At 48.0% G+C, this 20,507-nt stretch overlaps 1 protein-coding gene across 3 annotated transcripts in view; it reads right to left on the bottom strand.

Annotated features, from left to right (window-relative positions):
* Nucleotides 1-271: 271 nt before the first annotated feature.
* The window catches only part of LOC108159287 (matrix metalloproteinase-2), a 77,169-nt gene continuing 56,933 nt past the window's right edge, over nucleotides 272-20,507 (bottom strand). For all 3 annotated transcript variants that reach the window (XM_017292449.2, XM_033391137.1, XM_017292450.2), the window contains 5 exons: nucleotides 3,684-3,824; nucleotides 3,122-3,267; nucleotides 1,830-2,506; nucleotides 1,626-1,767; nucleotides 272-1,545 (listed from right to left, as the gene is read on the bottom strand). In XM_017292449.2, the coding sequence (XP_017147938.2) occupies nucleotides 1,019-1,545; nucleotides 1,626-1,767; nucleotides 1,830-2,506; nucleotides 3,122-3,267; nucleotides 3,684-3,824 (1,633 nt within the window). In that variant the 3' untranslated portion in view covers nucleotides 272-1,018. The remainder of the gene's footprint in view (nucleotides 1,546-1,625; nucleotides 1,768-1,829; nucleotides 2,507-3,121; nucleotides 3,268-3,683; nucleotides 3,825-20,507) is intronic.

Genomic DNA, 20,507 nt, shown 5'->3' with positions numbered 1-20,507 from the left:
GCCCTTGTCACTGAGGGCCAAACGACCAAATCAAAATATCCAACTCATTGTGACTACGCTCATTTTATAGCAGGCCATAACTAAGTTTAAGATACATATACATATAATCGGAAAGATATGGCACTCAGACAAAGGCTTTTATCACCACTCAAATAAAAGACGAGAACGCTTTTACTGAATGAATTTTATTTATTTACTCTTCCTTTAAGTAAGTATATCTTATGTAAGGGTACCATAAACTAAATTCTTACCAAAAATGCAATGGTTTAACTTGGTTTTTGTGAGTGTTTATTCCAGTTTTTGTTTCGTTTACAATCGCGCGTTTACCATCGCGAATTTATGATAATATCACATTTATATATAAATAGTTAGAAAGGTTCGGTCAAAAAAAATGTAGAGACGCAGACAGGACAGCACTCAGCTCACAGCTAACAGCTAACAGCTGGATCCGTGCTTGTTCCGTCACTCAGAAGCAATACTGTACTTAATTATAAGGCAGTTGTGGTTCCGAAATTTCCATCGTGGGTTATCCTAAATGGTCGACTTTTCCGGCATGCGTGCTACACCTACTCGTACATACTCGTATTGCTAAGGTATCAAATCAAACTTGTATTCTATATATCTTATGCATCGTGTATAGATCTGGTAAAACAGCCCTGCTATTGGTGCTATTGGCGCCCAGTGTCCAGGATTGGCAAGTGTCCAAGGATGAGGCAGCAAGTGGCGAGCCCTAGACTCCTGCGTCTATGGATGACTGCCACTTGGCTGCTGATTTTTGTGCCCTTAATTCTATAAAAGGCCGCTCGGGTGTCGTCTTTGGGGGCAATCAAGCGCCAGACTGTCACACAGTTGCGCTCTGCTCAACTTTACATCTAGATATAATCGTATTTCGTATATATATTTATGTGTTTATGCATATGTAAGTGCTGGTTGTGGAAAATGAGGGATCCGAGTCCGAATGAGGCGAATCGTGGCGCTTATCGCTATGTATGGCTAAACCTAAGCCCTCTGCTGAGTCTTAACTGCTCCAAGCTGTGGCGAGTAGCAGGGCACAAAGCAGATAGAGACTGATGCGACGTTCCCTTGCGCCGCTCGCCTCCGTTGTCTGCTCCTCGCCGGAGACCAGGGGCGCCGTGTAGCGCTGCTCGTCGTCCACTTCGTTGACACTGCGGGCGCACTGCATCCATTTGCGCGACGACAGCTTCGCCTTGGCGTGGGCCACCTTCATGCGGTCGTCGTTGAACTCCCAGTAGCCCAGGTTCTTGAAGAAGTACGTCTTGCCGTCGCTGTACTGGAAGGCGGCATCGATGTTGTAGCCCACGCCCGACCAAATGCTCATGTCCCGCGGATAGTCCAGCTCCACCTGGCCCGTGTAGTCGTCGATGCGCCAGTAGAGGGTGCCGCTGGTCAGATACGTGCGGTTGTTGTGGCCCCACACGAACGAGGCATCGATGTGGGACAATGTCGGAGGCAGCCCCAGGCTGGCCAGTGGCTTGGGATAGCCGCTGGCCAAGTTCACCGAATTGAACACATAGTACTGTCGACCTAAGGAAGAGCAAAAGCAAGAGGAAACCCATGTTAGCTCGGAGGCAAGGACCAATGTCATTTGTGCGCTGATGGCTCACCAATGAAGAACACGATCTGGCGCTGCTTGTTCTCGTACACCGCATCCACTCGGGTGAAGTTCTCGGGCAGGGCTGCCCAATGGCGGCGCGTTTCCGTGGGGTAGCCAGGATACATGCCGCGTGCCCCGATGCGCCAAAGGAACTGGAAGAGGAAGAAGAGTTAAGTCCCCGATTGCAATGCTTGTACACTTGTGTTCCCTGTACCTGTCCCCTGAAGATGAACAGCTCGCCGCGGATCATGGAAATGGCATCGTAGCTGGTCAGGCAGCTGTCGGGCTTCGGCTTGCGGGGCTTGTGCTGCCGGGGGTGGTGGTGGGGCTGGTGCTGCCGCTGTCCCGTGGTTGGATACGGACGCCGCGTTGTGGGCGTCCTCGATGTGGTTGTGCTGGTGCTCAGCCGCTCTCTCTCCCGGTCTCGCTGTCTGTTCCTCTCCCTCTCCTCCCGCTCTCGTTCGCGCTCCAGCTCCCGCTCCCGTTCGCGGGCCCGTTCCTCCTCCCGCTCCCGTTGCTGTCTCTGCCGCGCCCGCTCCTGCTCGCGTTCCCGTTCCCGCTCCCGCTCCCTCTCTCGATCTCTGTTGGGATCGTAGCTGGGGGGATATCGCGGCCGATAGTTGGGATAGTTGGACTGGGGATAGTAGCTGAGCGTTCGCATGGTGGTGCTGGTGGTCGTGGTGCTCGGGGTGGTGCGCGGCCGGTAGGGTCCCCAGGTCTTCTCCTTGGAGCCGTACAGCTCCTGAATGCCAGTGCGATCGTCGTCCGGCAGCTTGCCGTCCACCTCGTTGTTCTGGTACCATGGGAACATGACCGCATCTGAGTCCGAGGAGTGGCCCAGCCCCAGGGAGTGACCCAGTTCGTGCAGCGCCACATTCAGAAAGTTGGTTCCTGCAAGAGGCACGGAATGGCAGCAAATGAAATGAAATGCAACATAAATACGGATGACTGGTTAATGGCAAGGAGTGACAGGGTGAGACCTGGCCAAGGCACAGGCACAGGCAGGGGCAGGGGCAGGGGCAGGGCATCGCCGTCGTCGCCTTGACGACTTTGTAAGTGGCATAAAAATGGCGACGCTTGCAACATTTTAAAATGGCTGCCAACGTCACGCGTCATGCTGACAATTTTTTATTGGCATTAAAAACCATTAAAAATGCCGAAGCACAGCGCACGAGGGCGTGGTGCGGTGCGGGGCGGTGCAAGGGGCAGAGAATTTATTGTGCTAAATTACAAAACGCCAGTGGCGGCATGCGGTATGCTGCACGAGGCATGAGCCATGAGCCATGTGGCATGAGCCATGGGACATGAGCCATGCGGCAGGCAACGCGTCGCCAGTCATGGCTGATGCGGTCGCTGCGAATGCAATTTTTATTGATTTTGCCCGACGTGTGGCTGCCACAACAGGCTCCACATGACCGCGAAACATGATTATTACCTAATTTAATTAGTTTACGTCAAAAGGTGAATGCAATTATGATGGAAATTTACAAACTTTACAACACACACCTCGACTGTCGTCCGCGTTGCCGTCAAAGTTCCATATCTCGTCCGCATCGAAGTGGGCATCGCCGCCGCGTCCTTCGCCGGGATAGAAGGCATGGGCCAGCACCTGCCCGGGACCGTCGAATTTATAGCCATCGCCGTGCTGGAGACTGCAAAAAACAGAGAGCCAGTGAGACATCGTTCAGGATTAGTTCATGTGTCTCGGGCTTTCATAAACATTACGACCAAAGCTAAGGGGAACGCATATTCACAGCTTATCTAAGAACAAGCAGCTGCCACATAAACTCTTTGATTCCGCTGCCATGCAGCAGGAGGCATGTTCTTGGACATTGTCATTGCTGGCATTGCTGGCATTTCATCATCGGTACATCGTGATTGGCTACAGCTCCTGGTGGTCCTGTTCCAGCTCCATGGTTTAATACGTGGCTTATTTATCGTTTGCCTCGGTTTTAAGTGCAATTTTATGGCCTTTTGGCTGGTGGCCCATGTTTATGGCAATAAAGAAGCTCGTTTTTTATGGTATCCAGCCCAGCCCATCCCCTCCCATCCCATCCCCAATACGTACCGAGCAAAGAGCACTTGGATGTCCGCCTGATCGCTGTACACCTCACGGAACGTCAGCTTGGAGTTGTTCTCCCACACGTTCAGGGCGCGGGAGACCATCATTCGAATCTTGCCCGCATCGGGCATCGTTTGGTTGACCAGGCTAAAACGAGAAAGAATTCGCACAGATATCACATCAGTTACAGTTCGAAACACTCTTCCTTTCCAGCATAAAAGGGCCCACAACAATGGGGCAGGCACTTGCATAATTTGCGTCTCCTTTCCAGGGGAAAAACCTTCCGATATGCGAATGTTTCCCGTAGTCGGACCCAAACTTTGTCGCTTATCTGACGCTGCCGTGGCCGCCCCATGCAAGCCAGGACGAGAAACCGCAAATATGGTGGTCAGAGCTCACTTTCCCCCTGCCTCACTTTCACTTTGTCATGCTAAAAGTTTCCATAATGTCTAAGGACGAAGGTGGTTTTCACTTAGTTTAGTGTTTTGTAAATTCTGTGCCAAACTTTTTGGCAAACACACAAAATGCGTAACCGTACCTGAAGCTGAAGCTGGACCTGGCCCTGGACCTGGACCGGCAGCCGCTCCACTTACGACTTTACTCGATTTCCGTCAGCAAAGTTTGGCCCCAGCCCAGAGATGGCCCAGCCCTTTCTATCCCTGTGTTTTTGGGCTGTGTTTCCGCATTTTATGCAAATTAGTTATGTTTCTTTTATGTCGGAGCGCGTCTGCTGATGCTTCTGTTGTTGCTCGAGAAACAGAGACAGAAACGGAGGAGGAGGAGGAGGAGACGGCGACGGCAGGCCAGCCAAGTTGATCCTATTTGTGGTTTTCCTAAAGCCCCAGGACCAGGGCCAGGGCCAGGGCCAGGACCAGGACTCGGACCAGATGCATGCCCTGTCCGTATGCTGCGTGTGCCCTTAATTTCCATTGTATTTTTTCTAGTTTGGTTTTCCCTGTTCCTTTTTTTTGTTGTTGTTGTCGGGTAGAGGCTTTTGGCTTTTGCGTGCGTGTCCGGGGTTCGGGTCTTCTTCTTCAGCAATTACGGCATTCGCCTGCCCCCCAATTGGCCCGTTTCCCCGTTTCTTTCTAACTACTGCCGTGCTTCCAATCAAATTTAGTCAGGCCATTGAGCCAGGAACCGGGAACGTGCAACGTCCTACGAGTGGGGATATTTCCATGCAAATTGCCGCTCAGCTAATAGAGTTTTTCACCGATAGATGATATCGCTTTCGAGAATCGATTGATTGCACTATTTGCTATCGAGCTATCGGGGGTGATAATTGAATAAAGCTGCCACATGTCACATGCCACATATGCCACACACTCGTATGTACGTCTGGCCTCCTTCCCTTCTTGTTTTCGACATCCATCCTCTGCAGCATCATTAGGCGCACGTACTGACAACTGCTGCATGCCACTTGACCTGGACACCCCCTCGACCTCTGACTCTGACTCCGACTGCGACTCCGAAACAGTGTCGCAGTTCATTTCCATGTTCTCGGTCTCGTCCTCGTCCTCGTCCTGGACTCACCAGAAACGTGCTCAATTGCAACGCCATTTGTTTGCCTGGTTGTTGATCCGCCCCTCTGGTCGGGCGGCAGGGCCGGCTCAAGCCTTTCGGTCCGGCAGGTCCCAGACTCCTATTTGCACAGCGCTTGTTGCCGGCCGGCCGACCGGCCGACCGGCCGCCCAGCCAAGGGGTAAATTAACTCAAGGCATGGCATGCCAGCGCCCAACTGTCTAATCCTCAGGCTGCGGAGTCCCAGTCGCAGTCGCAGTCGCAGTCCCCAGCAGTCCGTGTGCCTTTGTCGTGCTAATTTCGTTGCCACTGCGTTCGGATTTAAATGCAAACCATTGCCTTGCATCCGGTCACGTAGCCATTTACAGTTGCAACAGAAACAGCAGCAGCATTCGCATCCGCACCACTGACGGAGTGGAGTGGAGTGGAGCTCAGTGGAGCTTCGGTTTGACCTCTGTTTGTCTTTGCCATGTCACTCTGTGTGCCGAGCATTTAAATTATTATGAGCCCTCAATGCAAAGAGAGATCCACCGAGAGAGAGCAGGGCGGGGCAGGGACTGAGGAACGTGCATTTGGATACCTGGACTCCGTCAGGCATTCCTGTCCGTTTTCCACTGTCTGGGGGAAACGTGTGTCTGGGCCAATTTGTAGCCTTACACGTAAAACAAACTGAACAATTAGGCAAATGGATGGAAAACGGGAACAGAGAGGAGAGATGCCTCCACTGGCAATGCCTGGGCGATTGCGAAATCGAATCAGTGGGTTGCCATGGACGTCAGTCAGTCACTCGTTGAAGGCCTCGGTCGAAGGCTCTACAGCACTAAGCTCTCTTCCGTGTCATCGCCAGGTGGACACAGGCACCTGGCCCCCCTGGCCCCAAAATGTTACATGCCCGAGTACGAGAATTTCCGCTTCCAATCGAGTAGACTTTGGACGTTTTCAATGCTCATTTGCGGAACTGTCACCATTATGCCAACGCAGTCGAGTCGCAATATATCAGAGCGGAGCACACATGCGATTTTTGATTAAAATTGCACACAGGTAACCAGGTATCCATCGGCAAAGGAATGGCATCCTTGCACTCCACTCTCGTCCCTGCTCCTGTCTGCCGTCTGTCACTGCCAGTTGATTGAATCGGGCACACATCGACCCATGAAATGTTTGTCCGCAGGCTAACAACTAAATCACCGATGGCAGCCGCGCTTTGCATGCCCTTTCCTCCGCTCCTTCAAGACGGCCTCAAGTCCTTGGGTGCCCCAAAAAGCAGAGAAAGCCGGCGAATAAATGGGCTGGAATGTATGGAGAGTATTTTCGTTCCGAGATGTGGCGTAATAGAAAAGCCCAGAGGCTCAGACAAGGTGGCCCGCGGGTGTAGGCGGCGTTTTCCAATTTTTCCTCAATCGCATAGATTTTTCTTCTCGCAGACACAATTTCATGCACATTTTACTCGACTTTTCCTGCCATCAACTTCCGCTGAAAGTTTTCCCAGCAGCAAGCGCCCTCGAAACCCTCTTCCGAGGGGTATTTCGATTTGGAATCGATGTGGGGATAAGAGGATCCCACAGGACACAACAAGGGTATCTGCCTCTTCGATGCACTTCCCTTTTTTTTTTTTTTTGTTGTTTGTTGGTTTTGTTGTCAGACAGCTATCGAAAAAGTTTCGCCAACAAAATGAGTTTATTTTTTCTTTCTTGTTTTTTTTTTGGCTTAATTTCGCACAAATTAAAACGTTGCTAGAGGAGGGGGGAGAGCGGAGAGGGGAGAATAAAAAAATGTATTTTTGTCGCAATTTTTCGTTGTCGTGGCACAAAACTTTCCCCCAGAAATATTTCTCCACACTCTGTCCCCCACGCCCCATCCTCTGTCCCATAGCCGTACGATGTCCTTAATTTATTGAACAGATATTGAGCATCGAGTGAATTACACCTGCGACACTCGAGATATGACAAGGACACCCAAGTGGCACTCCATGTGAGCGGGGATATCATCGAGGCATTGTGCGGCTAATAAGTGGGTCCCTTACCTGACCGGGAAACGGAAATCCCCACCAGCCGGAGGGGCGGCCGCAGGTCCCCGAACATCTGCAAACATAATTATGCTTAACCGTCTGCTCGACATTAAAAATGTAAGCCCTTGTGTGCAAAAAGGGTTTGACAAGGGCACGAATCTCAATGAAATAGCTTAAAAACAGGTCAAAGTCCTGGCCTAAGCCCTGGAATAATGGCCCCATAGACTGGGGCCGTTTTCCTCGTTGGGTCGCAAACACAAACAGGACAAACAGGAAGGCAAAAAAAAAGAAAAACAAGCCAAAGAAGGCAACAAATGACTTTGCATCCTGTCGTGTCATAACTAATTTAATTAATAAATAATCAGAATGTAACCCACAAGAGAAATAACGAAAAAGTACATACGAGAGTAATAAATGGAAATTTGTCATTAGCCTGAGACATTCCGAGACATTGACAGGGCCAGGGCCAGGACACCACACACACACGAGTCCTTCCACAAGTGGATGACTACCAGTCTCAAGTGCTTAAAATTGCAAATGTTATTTTGCTCATACAGGCAGAGATGTGGGATGGATGGATGCCACAGGGCCACAGTAGGTAAATATTTGCCACAAGAAGCTGCCACATAAGTGTGCCACAGTTGTGCTCGTCCCCCCCGGGGGAGAGTGTGGTAGATTCCTTCCACATTCCTTCCCTTCCATTTATAATCTAAAATGATTCTTGCCATTAGGTATTATTAAATTTTCATTCTTCTGAATTATATTAGCCCCGTGCCGTCGGCTTGCACTTGATTTTCATTAATTTTCGTGGCTTTTAACGGAAATACAGAACTTGTTGACTTTTTTCAGTGTTGTAAAACACTGCGGAGACGGGCTATAGTTAGTTCTGTAAGTTAAACTACAATCTATTGATTTATTTGGTTGATTTCACACTTTTGTTTTTCATTTCACTTTAGATTTAAGTCACACTTTTAAAGAAACACTTTAGCTAATACGGAAATTCGAATCTTGATTGGTTAAGTGTTGCAAAAGGGTGTTTTTTAATGGACATACACTTTTCGAACACACACTTGGATAATGAATCACAATTCTGTTGTCTTCTGTTGTCCGGCTTTGTGGATATTCTATCCTGCTATCGCTCACTCAAGGAGGTTGTGATGGATACAATATCGAAATAACATCACACCCAGGTTGAGTGAGTCAAAGCAAGACAAAATGCGACCCGAACTTTTCCTCAGTTTTCAGTTTTCACTTGTTCCTTTTTTTTGCTTCTGTCCAGAGTCTAGACAGTCAACTTTTAGCACTTCATTTGCAGAACTTTTGCCAGGAGCTGAGATTTGGAATCGCTGCGGAGTGCGGAGTGGAGTGGGGGGGGACCAGAAAAGGGACCGAGGCCGGACCACTTTACGCATGACTTTTGGCAAACAAATTGCATGTTTTATACATTTTGGACTCGTAAGTAAGTTGGCACTTGGACGGGGCGGAGGGATGGGGAAGGGGGCTTTGGTCCCTAATTGACTGGCAGGGGCTGCCTCATGTTTTATTTATGAGACGTTGCATGCAGAATAAAAGATGGCTTCCAACTGGAAGCTTGGATTAAGAGTCGAGTCGGCACTAATTTGACACTTGAGTGAATTGAAATTTTTAAATACTTAAAAATGGCAGCACCTCTCTCCACTTTCCTCTAGAATTTTCCGCAATTTTTCCACAATTTGCAAGTGCCAACAATGGAGGGCCCTCTGAATGGAAAAGCGACAAATAAATGTACCTCCCACTCCCTTTGCGTGGGTGTGCACTAGTGAATCCTTGGACCCGTACATACAATAAGTGTACGCAATAAATCATAAAATAAATCGCTTACATTCATCGTTGTCAGGGTGCACAATGCCTCCCAGGACTCAATGCGCAGCAGCTCCTGAAAGGATACGTCTAACAAGCTGTCACAAAAACCCATCGCAAAAGATTCACACAAAGGCGCCGAAAGCGGGGAAATCTATACACACCCGCGCACCCACAGATGGGTGGGGCGACGGGGGGAAAACCTATACAAGACCATTCGACAGGCAAAGGCGTACCGCATCCTTGCGGCAAAGTAAGCAGTCAAGCCCGGGCGCCAAATGATGCGCAACGTTATCTAAACCTGGTCGCAGGGGCAGGACCACAAATGGATGGATCTCAGAGTACGGTATACCTGGTAAAGGACCCGCTTGTTATTGCGGGGCTGGTGGGGTGGCCGGCACCTGCACAAATGTTGGAATGAAACGGAGCGCGCTTGTCACATGCTTTTCAATCAAATTCAAATTTACTCAGCTTTTCCACACACACACACACAGACAAATGTACACCACAAATTCAACTGTGAAAATTTAACACATTACCAGAAGGAGCAAGTGAGAGCGGCAGACAGGTGAGGAAAATGTTGCAAGCAAATTGGGGGCACATCCGAGTAGAAACTGCCACCAGGAAGTGAACCTCCTCTTTGGTTAATGCATATTTAATATGCCACACGAATGGTCTGTATGAATAAATTTGCATCACTTGGGGGGCAATCAATATTCACAATTAAAAAGTCTCCGGCTTCAGGCCCTCGAAGATTCTATTTTAATGTACATTCGAGCGCCGCAAATGAATTGATTATGAATATGAATATCAGAATATCAGATGAATAGCAAGAAGAAACCCCGGCAGACAATCATTCCAAGCACAACTGTACCCAAAGCGGCTTTTGCTTTGTAAAAATCAGGGACATTAATTTTTTAAAATTAAAATCAAATTTGCATTCTAACAATTATTCTACACCAATGTAATTTTAAGAATATATCAGTTTTTTCAGATACTGCTAAATACGATTAAAATATGAATTTTTATGTATGCCATAATTCCTTCACATTGATTTATTTAGGGTAAAATTTTCATTCATAACTCTCATTGGCGGTCCCTGGCAAAAGTTTTTATCTGAAAACAATTTGTATTACCAGCTAGTTATTTTTGTAGGTTTTAGTTTGTGGCTTTTGGCGAAAACTCATTTGAAACTTTTGTGATTTGCATTGGGGGCTACTCTGCATGCCACCGGAATAATGGCATTTGATGCTGTATGCAGCAGATACCATGCGTACTCGCAGATACAATAGTTTACAGTTTATCCAATAAATTATGTTACAAACATTTGGGGGAAACTTTCAACGAGTACTTCATTTAATTACGCTTGTCCGAAAGGAGGGTTATCATATCTGACAGACCAACAAAGTTCCATGTTTGTGTCAGTTGATCCATCGCTCAGCCAACCGCAGGGAGTGGAGATTGGAGAGTGCAGTGGAGACTAGGTGCTGGCGGAACTCGTTTGCTTTTGCCTTTGGTTTTTGGCCAATGGACAGAGCCCCACATTCACCGAGCGACCTGCTCTAAAGCGACTCATTGGACGCCGGCTGCTTTGCGGTGTTTAATCTACTTTACTTTGCTTATGCCTCGGCTTTCCGTTTTGCCTCGTTTCCCGTTTCCCGCTTCCCGTTTCCGTTTGCCATTCGCCGGGAGCCACATCCACATCCACATCCTGCCTGCACAGCCGCGCGAACAGGAGACACGACGACGGCTGTGTTGTACATGTGTGTTTATCCCGACTTTGTGCGCCCCTTGTTCGCCCTCGTTCGTCCTCTGTGCAGAAAAAAAAAACACCGCTTAAGCTGCTGTGTTCCACTGACTTTGAATTTTTTATCCACTAAGTCGACCGCCAGTCGGGGAACAGGGGCTCTATTTCTGTTTCTGGTTATGGTTCTGGCCATCGTTTTAAGCTGCTTTTTGCACTGCTTTGCTGAAGTTTGCTCAAATTGAATTGCACATTTAAGTGCGTTCACCCAAATGCAAATCGGATAATGGGCGAGAAGCGAGTACCTTGTGCCCTGACACTGCACTAAATTGTTTGGCATTATAAGAGGTCCTGCTCCCTTGGCTATCACAACAACTGCCACTGCAGCTGCAGGCCATAACGCTTCCTACGTATCGAATCGTTTTGCATAGCAAAACTCCAGCAGCAGCAGGGGCAGAGTCAATTGTTGGGGCCATCCACATTCACAGCCACATCCCCATCCCCATCCACTGGGGTGCCTCAAGGTAAAGTCAAAGGCAAATCTATGTGGGGACAACGGGAAGCTAAGGGAGGGACGGGTGTGTCTGTGCGGCAGATAAAGACATATTGTAGGAGCATTAAACAGCTATCAGACGGATACCTTCAACTTTATTGATTTCATCTACCTCTGGCTCTACCTTTTTGCCGTTTCTTTTCCTTCGACAGTGCCATGGCTGCCCCATTGTGTTGCAAGTGTATCGAGAGGTGTCGAACGACGTGAGTACTTTGGTTTTACAACCCACCAAAGGGCAAACGAAGTGCCTAAACAAGTCACAACTCACCTGCAAAGAAACAAGAGAAAGAAATTGAAATTTTAGTCAGTGGTACATAAGGATACAGACTTATACATATGCTACTATATACTATATATATATATACTGTATATGGGTATACTGATTTATGTTTATTTAGGTGACAGCTGGAGCTCGCTTTTTGGTTGCTGTGACAACTATTCGCGGGGGCGCACGTCAGTCTTTCGGGGATCCCTTCATTCGTTCGTTCCTTCGCTCATATATCGATTACCCGGGACCCTCTAACCCTCTAACACCCTCCCCCAAACGCCCTAACAAAACAAAACAATTTGTCAAACAAATGTGCCAAAAAGTTGATGCCATCGAATGGGTATAACTTATAGCAAACAAACCCACGAATAAACAAAGCCAGTCAGAAAGCCAGTCAGCGGAAGGAAAAGAAAACACTACGCGATGAGGCCAGGCCACCAATGAAGTACAGTTGTGCTCGCCTGCTGCAGCTGACGTAAGCAGTAAGCGGTTGAAGCACGAGTCCGCCTGGTCGTCCTGTCCTTAAGTAAGATGTAACTCGGATAACGTTGCGGCTCCTTGTGCATTTTGCTCATTATTTCAGTTGCTCGTTAGGACAGCAACTAGGCGAAGGTACAGTCGGGCCAAAGCATGTACGTGTATGACGCAACAGCTTGTCGTTTAGTGCTTGTTAGCGGTGACACAGAAGAGCGGAGCGGGGGTTTCCCTTGTTTTTAGTACACTTTTTGAATAGCTCAATATTGAAATAGATATCCCAGCCATCCGTCCATCCCTTAGGCTGTGTTTTGGGCTGTAAAAGGCCTGTCGAACCACCAAGACCCATCAAAATATTAGCCTTAATGTAGTTTTTGCACATAAAACTATGGGCAATCGAAAAGAGGCCACACAAAATACTGTTCGATGAGTAATATACGGTTAATGGCAATGGCGGAGACCGCTGGAGGAGGGGCAGTGTTGGGTCCAGCCATCCATATGCTACATCCATAAAATCGAAGTGTTTCAAGACGGGGGACGGGGCACACCATCAACTTAATGATGCATAATGATATGGGACGCGATGCGGCCCATTACCCACACGCAGGACCGATCCGAGCCGTGGCAGGACATCATCATCCCTCTTCGCAAAGTTTCTTCTTAGCCAAATGGCCAAATGGCCCAATGTCATCACAGCAGCAGCAGCAGCAGCATCACACTGTTTGCCGACTAGTCAATTATTTATTTTTATTGGCCTCATTATGATTTCTGGCTGCGCTAACGATGATGGCAGCCGAAGCCGAAGCCGGGGGAGGGGTCGGAATCCTCCAACGGAAATTGTGTTTATTTCAATTTCATTCCATCCAAATTTTGTATCTAGGCAGCTGTCTGAGGGTCTGGAAAATCTCCTAGTAGCAGACGACGCTTCTTTTTATCGATCTCCATCATACTCGTATGATCAATATCTGTTCTATTCTTTTCACCGCACAGCCCCATGCTTATCGAATATTATTGATTATTCGATCCCAGTGCTACACACAAATTTTTGCAATCAGCGTATCCCAAAAGCCGTTTCCCTTTTGCCCCTTTTGCCTCCTTTTCCCTTTGGTTTATTGATGTTTCGAGTGGCTTCTGAAGTGCATAGCCGCCCGGGCTTCTGGTCGGGGCCTCTGTATCTGCATCTGTATCTGTGTGTGGTGTGTGTGGAGTGGTGTGTGTGTCATGTACACACTTAATGCTGAAAGAGTGTCACTAACAATATCATACCCTGCTCCTCCTCTTTGCGTGTTTGTTTAGTGCAGGTGACATTTAAATTAAGCTCTGCTCCTCCGTTACTAAAAGTGCTTTCATGTTCCCCACTCACACACACACACACACACACACACACACTACTCCAGAGAGCGAGAGAGAGGGAGATCGAGTGCAGACAGTGCTCGTTAAACTCAATAAACGTTTGCACTTTTTATTTATGCTCTCCAGCAATTGTTCGACGCTTGATTAAATTTCTTTGTTGTTTTTTATGTCTGTGGCAGTGGCAGTGGCAGTGGCAGTGGCAGTCCTAGTGCTTCCCCACTGACAATTAAACTAGCCAATTAAACTTTAGCCCCCCCCCCCCCCCTGGTCCTGTCCTTTCCTGGACCTGGTCAATATCTGTTTTGGCCAGCTCTGGTGGTGGTGCAGCTCCCGGGGTCCCTGCCAAAGTGTTAATACACAAATACCCAAATGTGTAGTTAACACGAGTTTCTGTTGCCTTTGTTTTGTCTGTTCTTCTTTCTTTCCATCGTTTTGTTTGCTTTAGTTCGTTTGTGGAGGTGGTGCAAAGAGATGAAGTGGAAGTGGAACTAGTGCCCTTTGAAGCGGGGGCTGGACTGGACCGACAAGGTTAGAGGTATCGTTGGGTATGTCGAAAGTGAACATTGAGTGAACTCGTCCATAAAAAAGTACTAAGGGAACTGGAAAGGGAACTGGGAAGTGAACTGGAAAGGGAACATGGAATGGAACAGGAAAGGGAGCTGGAAAGGTAACTTGGAATGGAACTGGAAAGGGAACTGGAAAGGTAACTCGGAATGGAACTCGAAAGTGAACGAGAAAGAGATCTGACAAGGAAACTGGAAAGGCAAAGGAAGGAGAACGTTTGAAATCGAAGAAAGGCACCAAGGGAACTAGTTCAAAAGTGAGCTAGAAAAGAGTAAATAGTAGGAACTAGCTTTGCAACCAATGTAACTCGTGAGAGAATCAAAAAGTGAGCTGGCTTGGGAAAAAACCCAACTGCAGGGGGAGAACAATAGAAAGGAAGCACCGCTTAAAAAATAGACCGAACAAAAAAAGGAAACCCAGAATAATAGTGTTTGGGCTCCACATTTATATATAAATATTTTTCTTTTATATGTATTTCTTCTTCTCCTCAATTTATGAGCGAAGGCGACTCTGGATTTTTCTTTATATATTTTTTTTTACTTTTACTCCTGGGGTTTGTTTTTATTGTAAGTTTGGTCCCGGAACTTAAGCGGGTTTCACAACTGGCCAAGAGAAGAGATTAATTAGGCAGTAACATGTGCAATCCCCAATCCGCAGTCCGCAATCCGCAATCCGCATGAATTTCAAAGCAGAGCCAGCTCAGGGACTCTGTCCGCCCTGTCACGTGTCACGCACACACACTACACTTTCAATCAGATCCAGAACTATCCTGAACTGACTAGGGGAGGCTTTCATTAATATTCACTCGTTTGTTAACTTTTGGCATTCTTCAGAGCATAGCGGCTTATCAGGCTATTTCCATTCCATTCCACTTCACTCCACGCCGCTCCACACCATTCGATTTCCCTCTCCAATGCGATCCACTCCATTCGAATATAATTCTAAGAATGCCAATTGCTTTTCCATTCCGGTATTCGGTCTCCACTTTCTGGGCCACTCGTATATGAATCAGAACAAAGTGGAATTATCCTTTCAAAAGGCATACAAATTGCCGAGCATGTTACGTATACGAGGGCCCTGCCAGCCAGCCAGCCAGCCAGCCAGCCATCGGTGGCCCATTGATTATATATTTATGGCATGCAAAAGGTGTATAGAGCATTGTTTGACAGATTCAATTGGACGAGTATATATGTATCTGCAATTGTAGATATATATATTTGTATATATGAGTCTCCATCTATGGCCTCGTGTGCGTGTGTGTGTGAGTTATTTGTTGTATATTGAGTCGAAAATGTCAAACGCATAACGAGAGAAATTCACAATTTTGATGTAATTGACAGCCGGAGAATGGTGGAGGGGGGCGGAGACGAGTATCACTGATGGGTGGGGGGTGTGGTTATATCATAAAATGTCAAAGCTGTTTGCTGCTCGGCAACGACCGAGCGACAGCGGCAACATTTGGACAAAATGCTTTCATATTTGACAGGCGATTTGGCAGTGACACGACGCTACAATGAACAGCTGCGACCACACAGCAGCAGCGGCGGCAGCGGCGGAAGCGGCGGCAGTGGTCACAGGGTTAGTCGCATTCCGTGTTTAATTTATTATGCAAAGGCCTTTAATTAGAGTTTTGGTCAAGGCTGTGTGTGTGTGTGTGTGTACTATCCCATTCAGACAAGATACGCGCCGTGTAAACAGCGAACCGCAATGCAATTAGCTGGCATTACAAGCCAGGAAGCCATGGGGCAGCCAGGCCGCAGCTGCTTCAACTTTGTTGGGTTGGGTCAATCCAAGGCAGTGCCCTTTAAAGGAAAAATTGGTTGCCAGGTGCTTCGCTCGGCCTGCTCTCCCGTTCGCCGCTGTAGGTGCCTGTCACATATGCGAAATGAAGTTGACATCTGCTTAAGTGGCTCGGGGTTTCGGGCAATGCACATGGCTTTTACCGGCTGTTGTCCGTGTCCCAGTCCCAGTCCCAGTCCCAGTCCCAGTCCCAGTCCCAGTCCCAGTCCCAGCACCTGCTCCTCCTCTTGGCTGTCTGGCTGCTTGATTGGACATGAAATTGATAGCTCCCCCATTCCCCACCCTCGCACACACACACATGCAAATGTTGGTTGCATGTAGCCCCGTGCTTAAGCAAGTTAATTGAATTTTGCACTCAAGTCGTCGTTGACGCTGACGTTGTGGCAGGCGCTGCTGCAACTGCTGCTGCAACTGTTGGGTGGTGCAACTGGCGGGCGGTGCAACTGCTGCTAATGGCGTTTGGTGCCATATTCAAACATTGACAAGACATTTCTGAAGTTTTAAGTGCATTGGCTGTCAGGCAGAAGCTAAACAGCACCACTTTCAAGGGGGTAATGTGCGTTTGCCCCAAAAAGTAGGCAAGACAATGCGCCGTGGGCGGGACTGGAATCTCCAGTGGAACTGGAATCATAGATTTTTTATTTAAAAAAACAAACGAAATGTTACTCCTATTTAATTGTAGAATTTGCAAAAAATTACGTTTTTATTTTTACCGAGTGAAAATTAGTTTTTTCGTCTGCAAAAAACATTCTTCAAGTGCCAGTCGAAAATGCCAAGCCTGAGGAATGCAACTCTCCCGCTCTCCTTCTCAGAAATAAGCAAAAGGAGACAACCAGGGGAAATGGCCAGTGCAGTGCCATTCCAGGGCATAGATAAGCATAGATTGCTTTCTCTATAAGTTTCGTGTCTAACTGGCGCTGGAGTGAACAAAAGGCAGGCACGCGGCCCCCTTGGATCCATAAATGTGGCACTCTTGGCGCTCTTGGTTGGAAAAGCGCGATGAAAATGTGCGCCAACTGAAGCAATTTACAGTTCTTAAAACAGCCAAAGAGCAGCGGCATGCAACTACTGAAAGTGACCTGCCACCAAGCGCCCAAAGAGCAGCGGCAGCCAAACCAAACAAATGGAAAAAATTCAAATTATCTGCAAGAAGCGAATAGCAAGAAGATGTCGAAGGACTTGGACCCACAATGGGAGCTGTAGCTGGAGTCAGAGCCGGTGGGTCGTTGGGTCGGTGGGTCGGTGGGTCGGTGGTTCGGTGCGGGCTTCCTTGGTGGAAAAACTTGAGTTCTTTGCACACATTCTCGCACTTGAACATTTTTCTTATTGTGTGCGCTCCAATGGGGAACGGGAGCCGGCGGTATGTGGCGGAGAATTACTGGAACTTGGCGGAGAGGGGAGTGGAGGGGAGGGGGAGGGGGCAGTGAAACGGAGAGCCAAAGCAAATTGTGTTCTCTCTAACGTGTTGGACTCAAGTTGGCATGGTTTTTGGTCTCGCTTTTTGCTGGCCCTATTTCGCCCCCCCCTCCCTCTCTGGAAACAACCCCTTGGAGCTCTCGCTGCTGCCTTGTTCCGCTTTATTTGCATGCCAAAAGGCAACGCACACACACACACACAAAGTGAAAAAATAACTGTATGTAGGGACGAACACAAGGATATGGATGACTTTACGGTACTGTGTGGCGCTGTTGGGGCAAGCAACAACTTACTTTTGCCTGCTTAATGCATGAGGCAGATGAAAAATGAACTTAATACGGGTTGCAAGCTCCATGGAGCATAACGGAGAGACGGTGGGGGGGGTGGTGGTGGATAATTTGGATGCTGCTGTTGCTGATTTCCAGCACCATTTCGGGTAATTTGTACGCTGATTTGCAAAATTCGTTATTAGCCTGAATGTGGCCTTAAAGCCAGTCCCAGACCGAATTGGGGAATACTTTCGGGGTCCAGTCCCCGTACGTTTGTTGCCATTTTGGGATGAAGAATAAAGTTGCGAAACAGAGAAAACCGCACACAAAAAGTTGACTGTACTGTCTTGGCATTTGCCACATAGTTTAAGAGAGAGTTGAGCAAAATGTCAAGAGTGGCCGACATATTGAGTTGTTCTGCCTGAAACCCGAAACCCGAAACCCCACAACCCACACGCCACACGCCACACTCTTGTGCGGTGGAGGTCGCTTCATCGCTTGTCTTTCACAGCGGCTAACCCATGGAGCCGCATGAAGCAGTGGGTTGGTTTTTTGTGTGCCATGACATCTGACAATTTATTCAGCGTGCGACTCATCCATGGACGTTAATCCATTAACGAACCCAAACCCAGCCTCCTCCCCCCCTTTCCCCCACGCGAGTGGGGATGGAGATTTCTGGTAAATTACAAGGCACACGGAATATCATCTTCGGAGGCTCGTGTTTTCCTTTAAAATGATTGAAGGGCCGAATGAAGGCGAGTTCCATGATGAAATACGAGAAAATAAATGCAACTTTCAATCGAAACCAGAGCTTGCTGCAAAGAGTGCTGGTGCAAGTAGTATTTTCAATCAATATTTTCGATATTCAGAGTTGCTTTCTCTTAATTACATCTTCAGTACATCTTCGCCACGTCTCGTCTCGATGGCTTCTTTAATAGAACGTTTGTTGTTCTTGGATCCTGCTGGCAGTTTACCATATTTGTTGCTTCTTTTGTTCCAGAGCGTAGAATATTTGAATAGATTTTTTCAATTACGGCAAAAGTGGCAAAACACAGTTGTCAACATTTCGAGACAAAACAGCAAAAACAGCAGCAACAGCAACAGCAACAGCAGCGTAGCAGCTTCATGGCGAACTGACAGCTGCAGAAAGAAAGAAAGATGTCAGTTGTCAGCAACAATGCCCCAAGTTGCAACAATAAAATTCTGACACATTGAAAAATGTCATTGTGTAACTTAAGTAGCCAGAGCCATACAAAATGGAAATGGAGACTGTGCGACTATGTAGGCGGTTGTGGCGCGGGATGTCGGGATGTCGGGATGTCGGGTGCGGGGCTGCCTATGTAAAACCTCCCTTTCACACTCATTTGTATGTATTTATCTATGTACGCATATGTGAGTCTTTACATGGGACACACTTTGGTCCCACATCGAGTGTCCCTTTTTCGCTTGTATGATGTGTGGCCGACCTCATCTTCTTCTGCCCCTGCCCCTGCCCATGTCCTGCCCTGCCTGTTAATTTACTTGCAGTTCCGTTTCATTTTTATGGACTGCCGCCGCCATCATGGTTTCCACCACTCGTCGCCGTCTGTGTGTGTGCGTCGGCCATTTGTTATTCAGTGATATAGCGTCAGCTAGTCCTAGAGCTCAGCTCTGTAGCATTTTATGATTTACATAGCAATCCCATTAGAGATGGGTGCGTGATAAGCCAGACGCGGTATGACAGATTGCCAAAAAAAAAACTGGGATCTGATTCAATGGCCGCCGTTTTGTCGGAATATTTACAGTCACATAGATATGAAAGCTTATTCCAGCTTTCGGACATTGCCTTCTAGGAGCTTTCTTTGAAGATGTTTGTAGGAGAGGAGATCGAAGAAAGGAATCGACACCACCTGTCGATATTTGCATATACTCGTATGTCGTATATTTCTGTTATTCGTATTGTCGTGTTGTTGCATGCTAAGAAAACGGTGAGCGCCGTGCGGTTCTTAGGAGAGCACAAAAGCAAGAGAGCGAGAGCGAAGTTGAGGGCGATGTAACTGGCTGTTAACAGAGCGCAGTACCCAGCGGCGATAACAGGCTGTTAACCTGGGATGCTTACAGCGCTGTGGTCCTGTTACAGCTGTTCCCTTGAACAGAAGATGGCATTTCTTGCGATCAGCTCACGCGCTCATCTCTAATACACTTTTGCATACCGTGTACACGTACGTGCATATGATACGATGCTTATGCAAGCGAGAAATTTGTGCCATAATGTGCAGGGCAGAAGGGCCGTGCAGTGGAAATTGTGCTGGGCCCAGCTCCTTTCGAGGCGGCACAAAATGTCGCACACACATACATATATTAGGCAGGATTTCGATAAACGCATAAAGAATCAGCGAGCCGTGGCACGACTCCCCGGGGGCTCCTGCCCCTGCCCTGCCAACAACGGGCCAAAGTCATTTGATGCGTCGATCAACTCCATTGAGCCGTTTCATGGCGTCGGCATTTAACAAACCCTAACAACGTCCCGGCCACGTCCTGTTCTGTCCTGTCCCGTTCCGTCCTGTCCTGCGGCACTTGCTGCTGTCAATTCTCGCCATTTCTCCCTCTCTGGCCGTGGCATCCTCCTGGCGCTGGCACTGGCGCTTGCCACCGACAGTTGTCACTGTTGCTGCTGTTCTCGCCGGCGGCAGGCAAACGCGAGAGGCAGAAACAAAAACGGCGCATAATTTAATTTCCCACAGAGTCAGCGAAGGAACCGAAAACAGGGAATGGGAATGGGAATGGGGTCGGGGACGGGGACGGGGACGGCTGTTATCGCGCTGGCGGCATCATTATTACGTTTAATGGAAAATAATTACTTTTGGATAAGGCAAAGTGAAAGAAATAACAAAAAATTAAGCCCCGCACGAAGCGAGAAGTGTCTTGTAAGCGCCTCAAGGGAGAAGGCAAAGCGAAGCGAATGAGAGAGAGAGGGGATAAAGGCAGGCAGCCTCTCCCGCGGCGCGTTGAGGCTTTAAGAGTAAGAGAGAGAGAGAGACG

The sequence above is a fragment of the Drosophila miranda genome, chromosome 3, assembly GCF_003369915.1.
Source record: "Drosophila miranda strain MSH22 chromosome 3, D.miranda_PacBio2.1, whole genome shotgun sequence".
Taxonomy (NCBI): Eukaryota; Metazoa; Arthropoda; class Insecta; order Diptera; family Drosophilidae; genus Drosophila; species Drosophila miranda.
The sequence above is the reverse complement of the archived record's forward strand: the minus strand, read 5'-3'. Positions and strand labels throughout refer to the sequence as shown.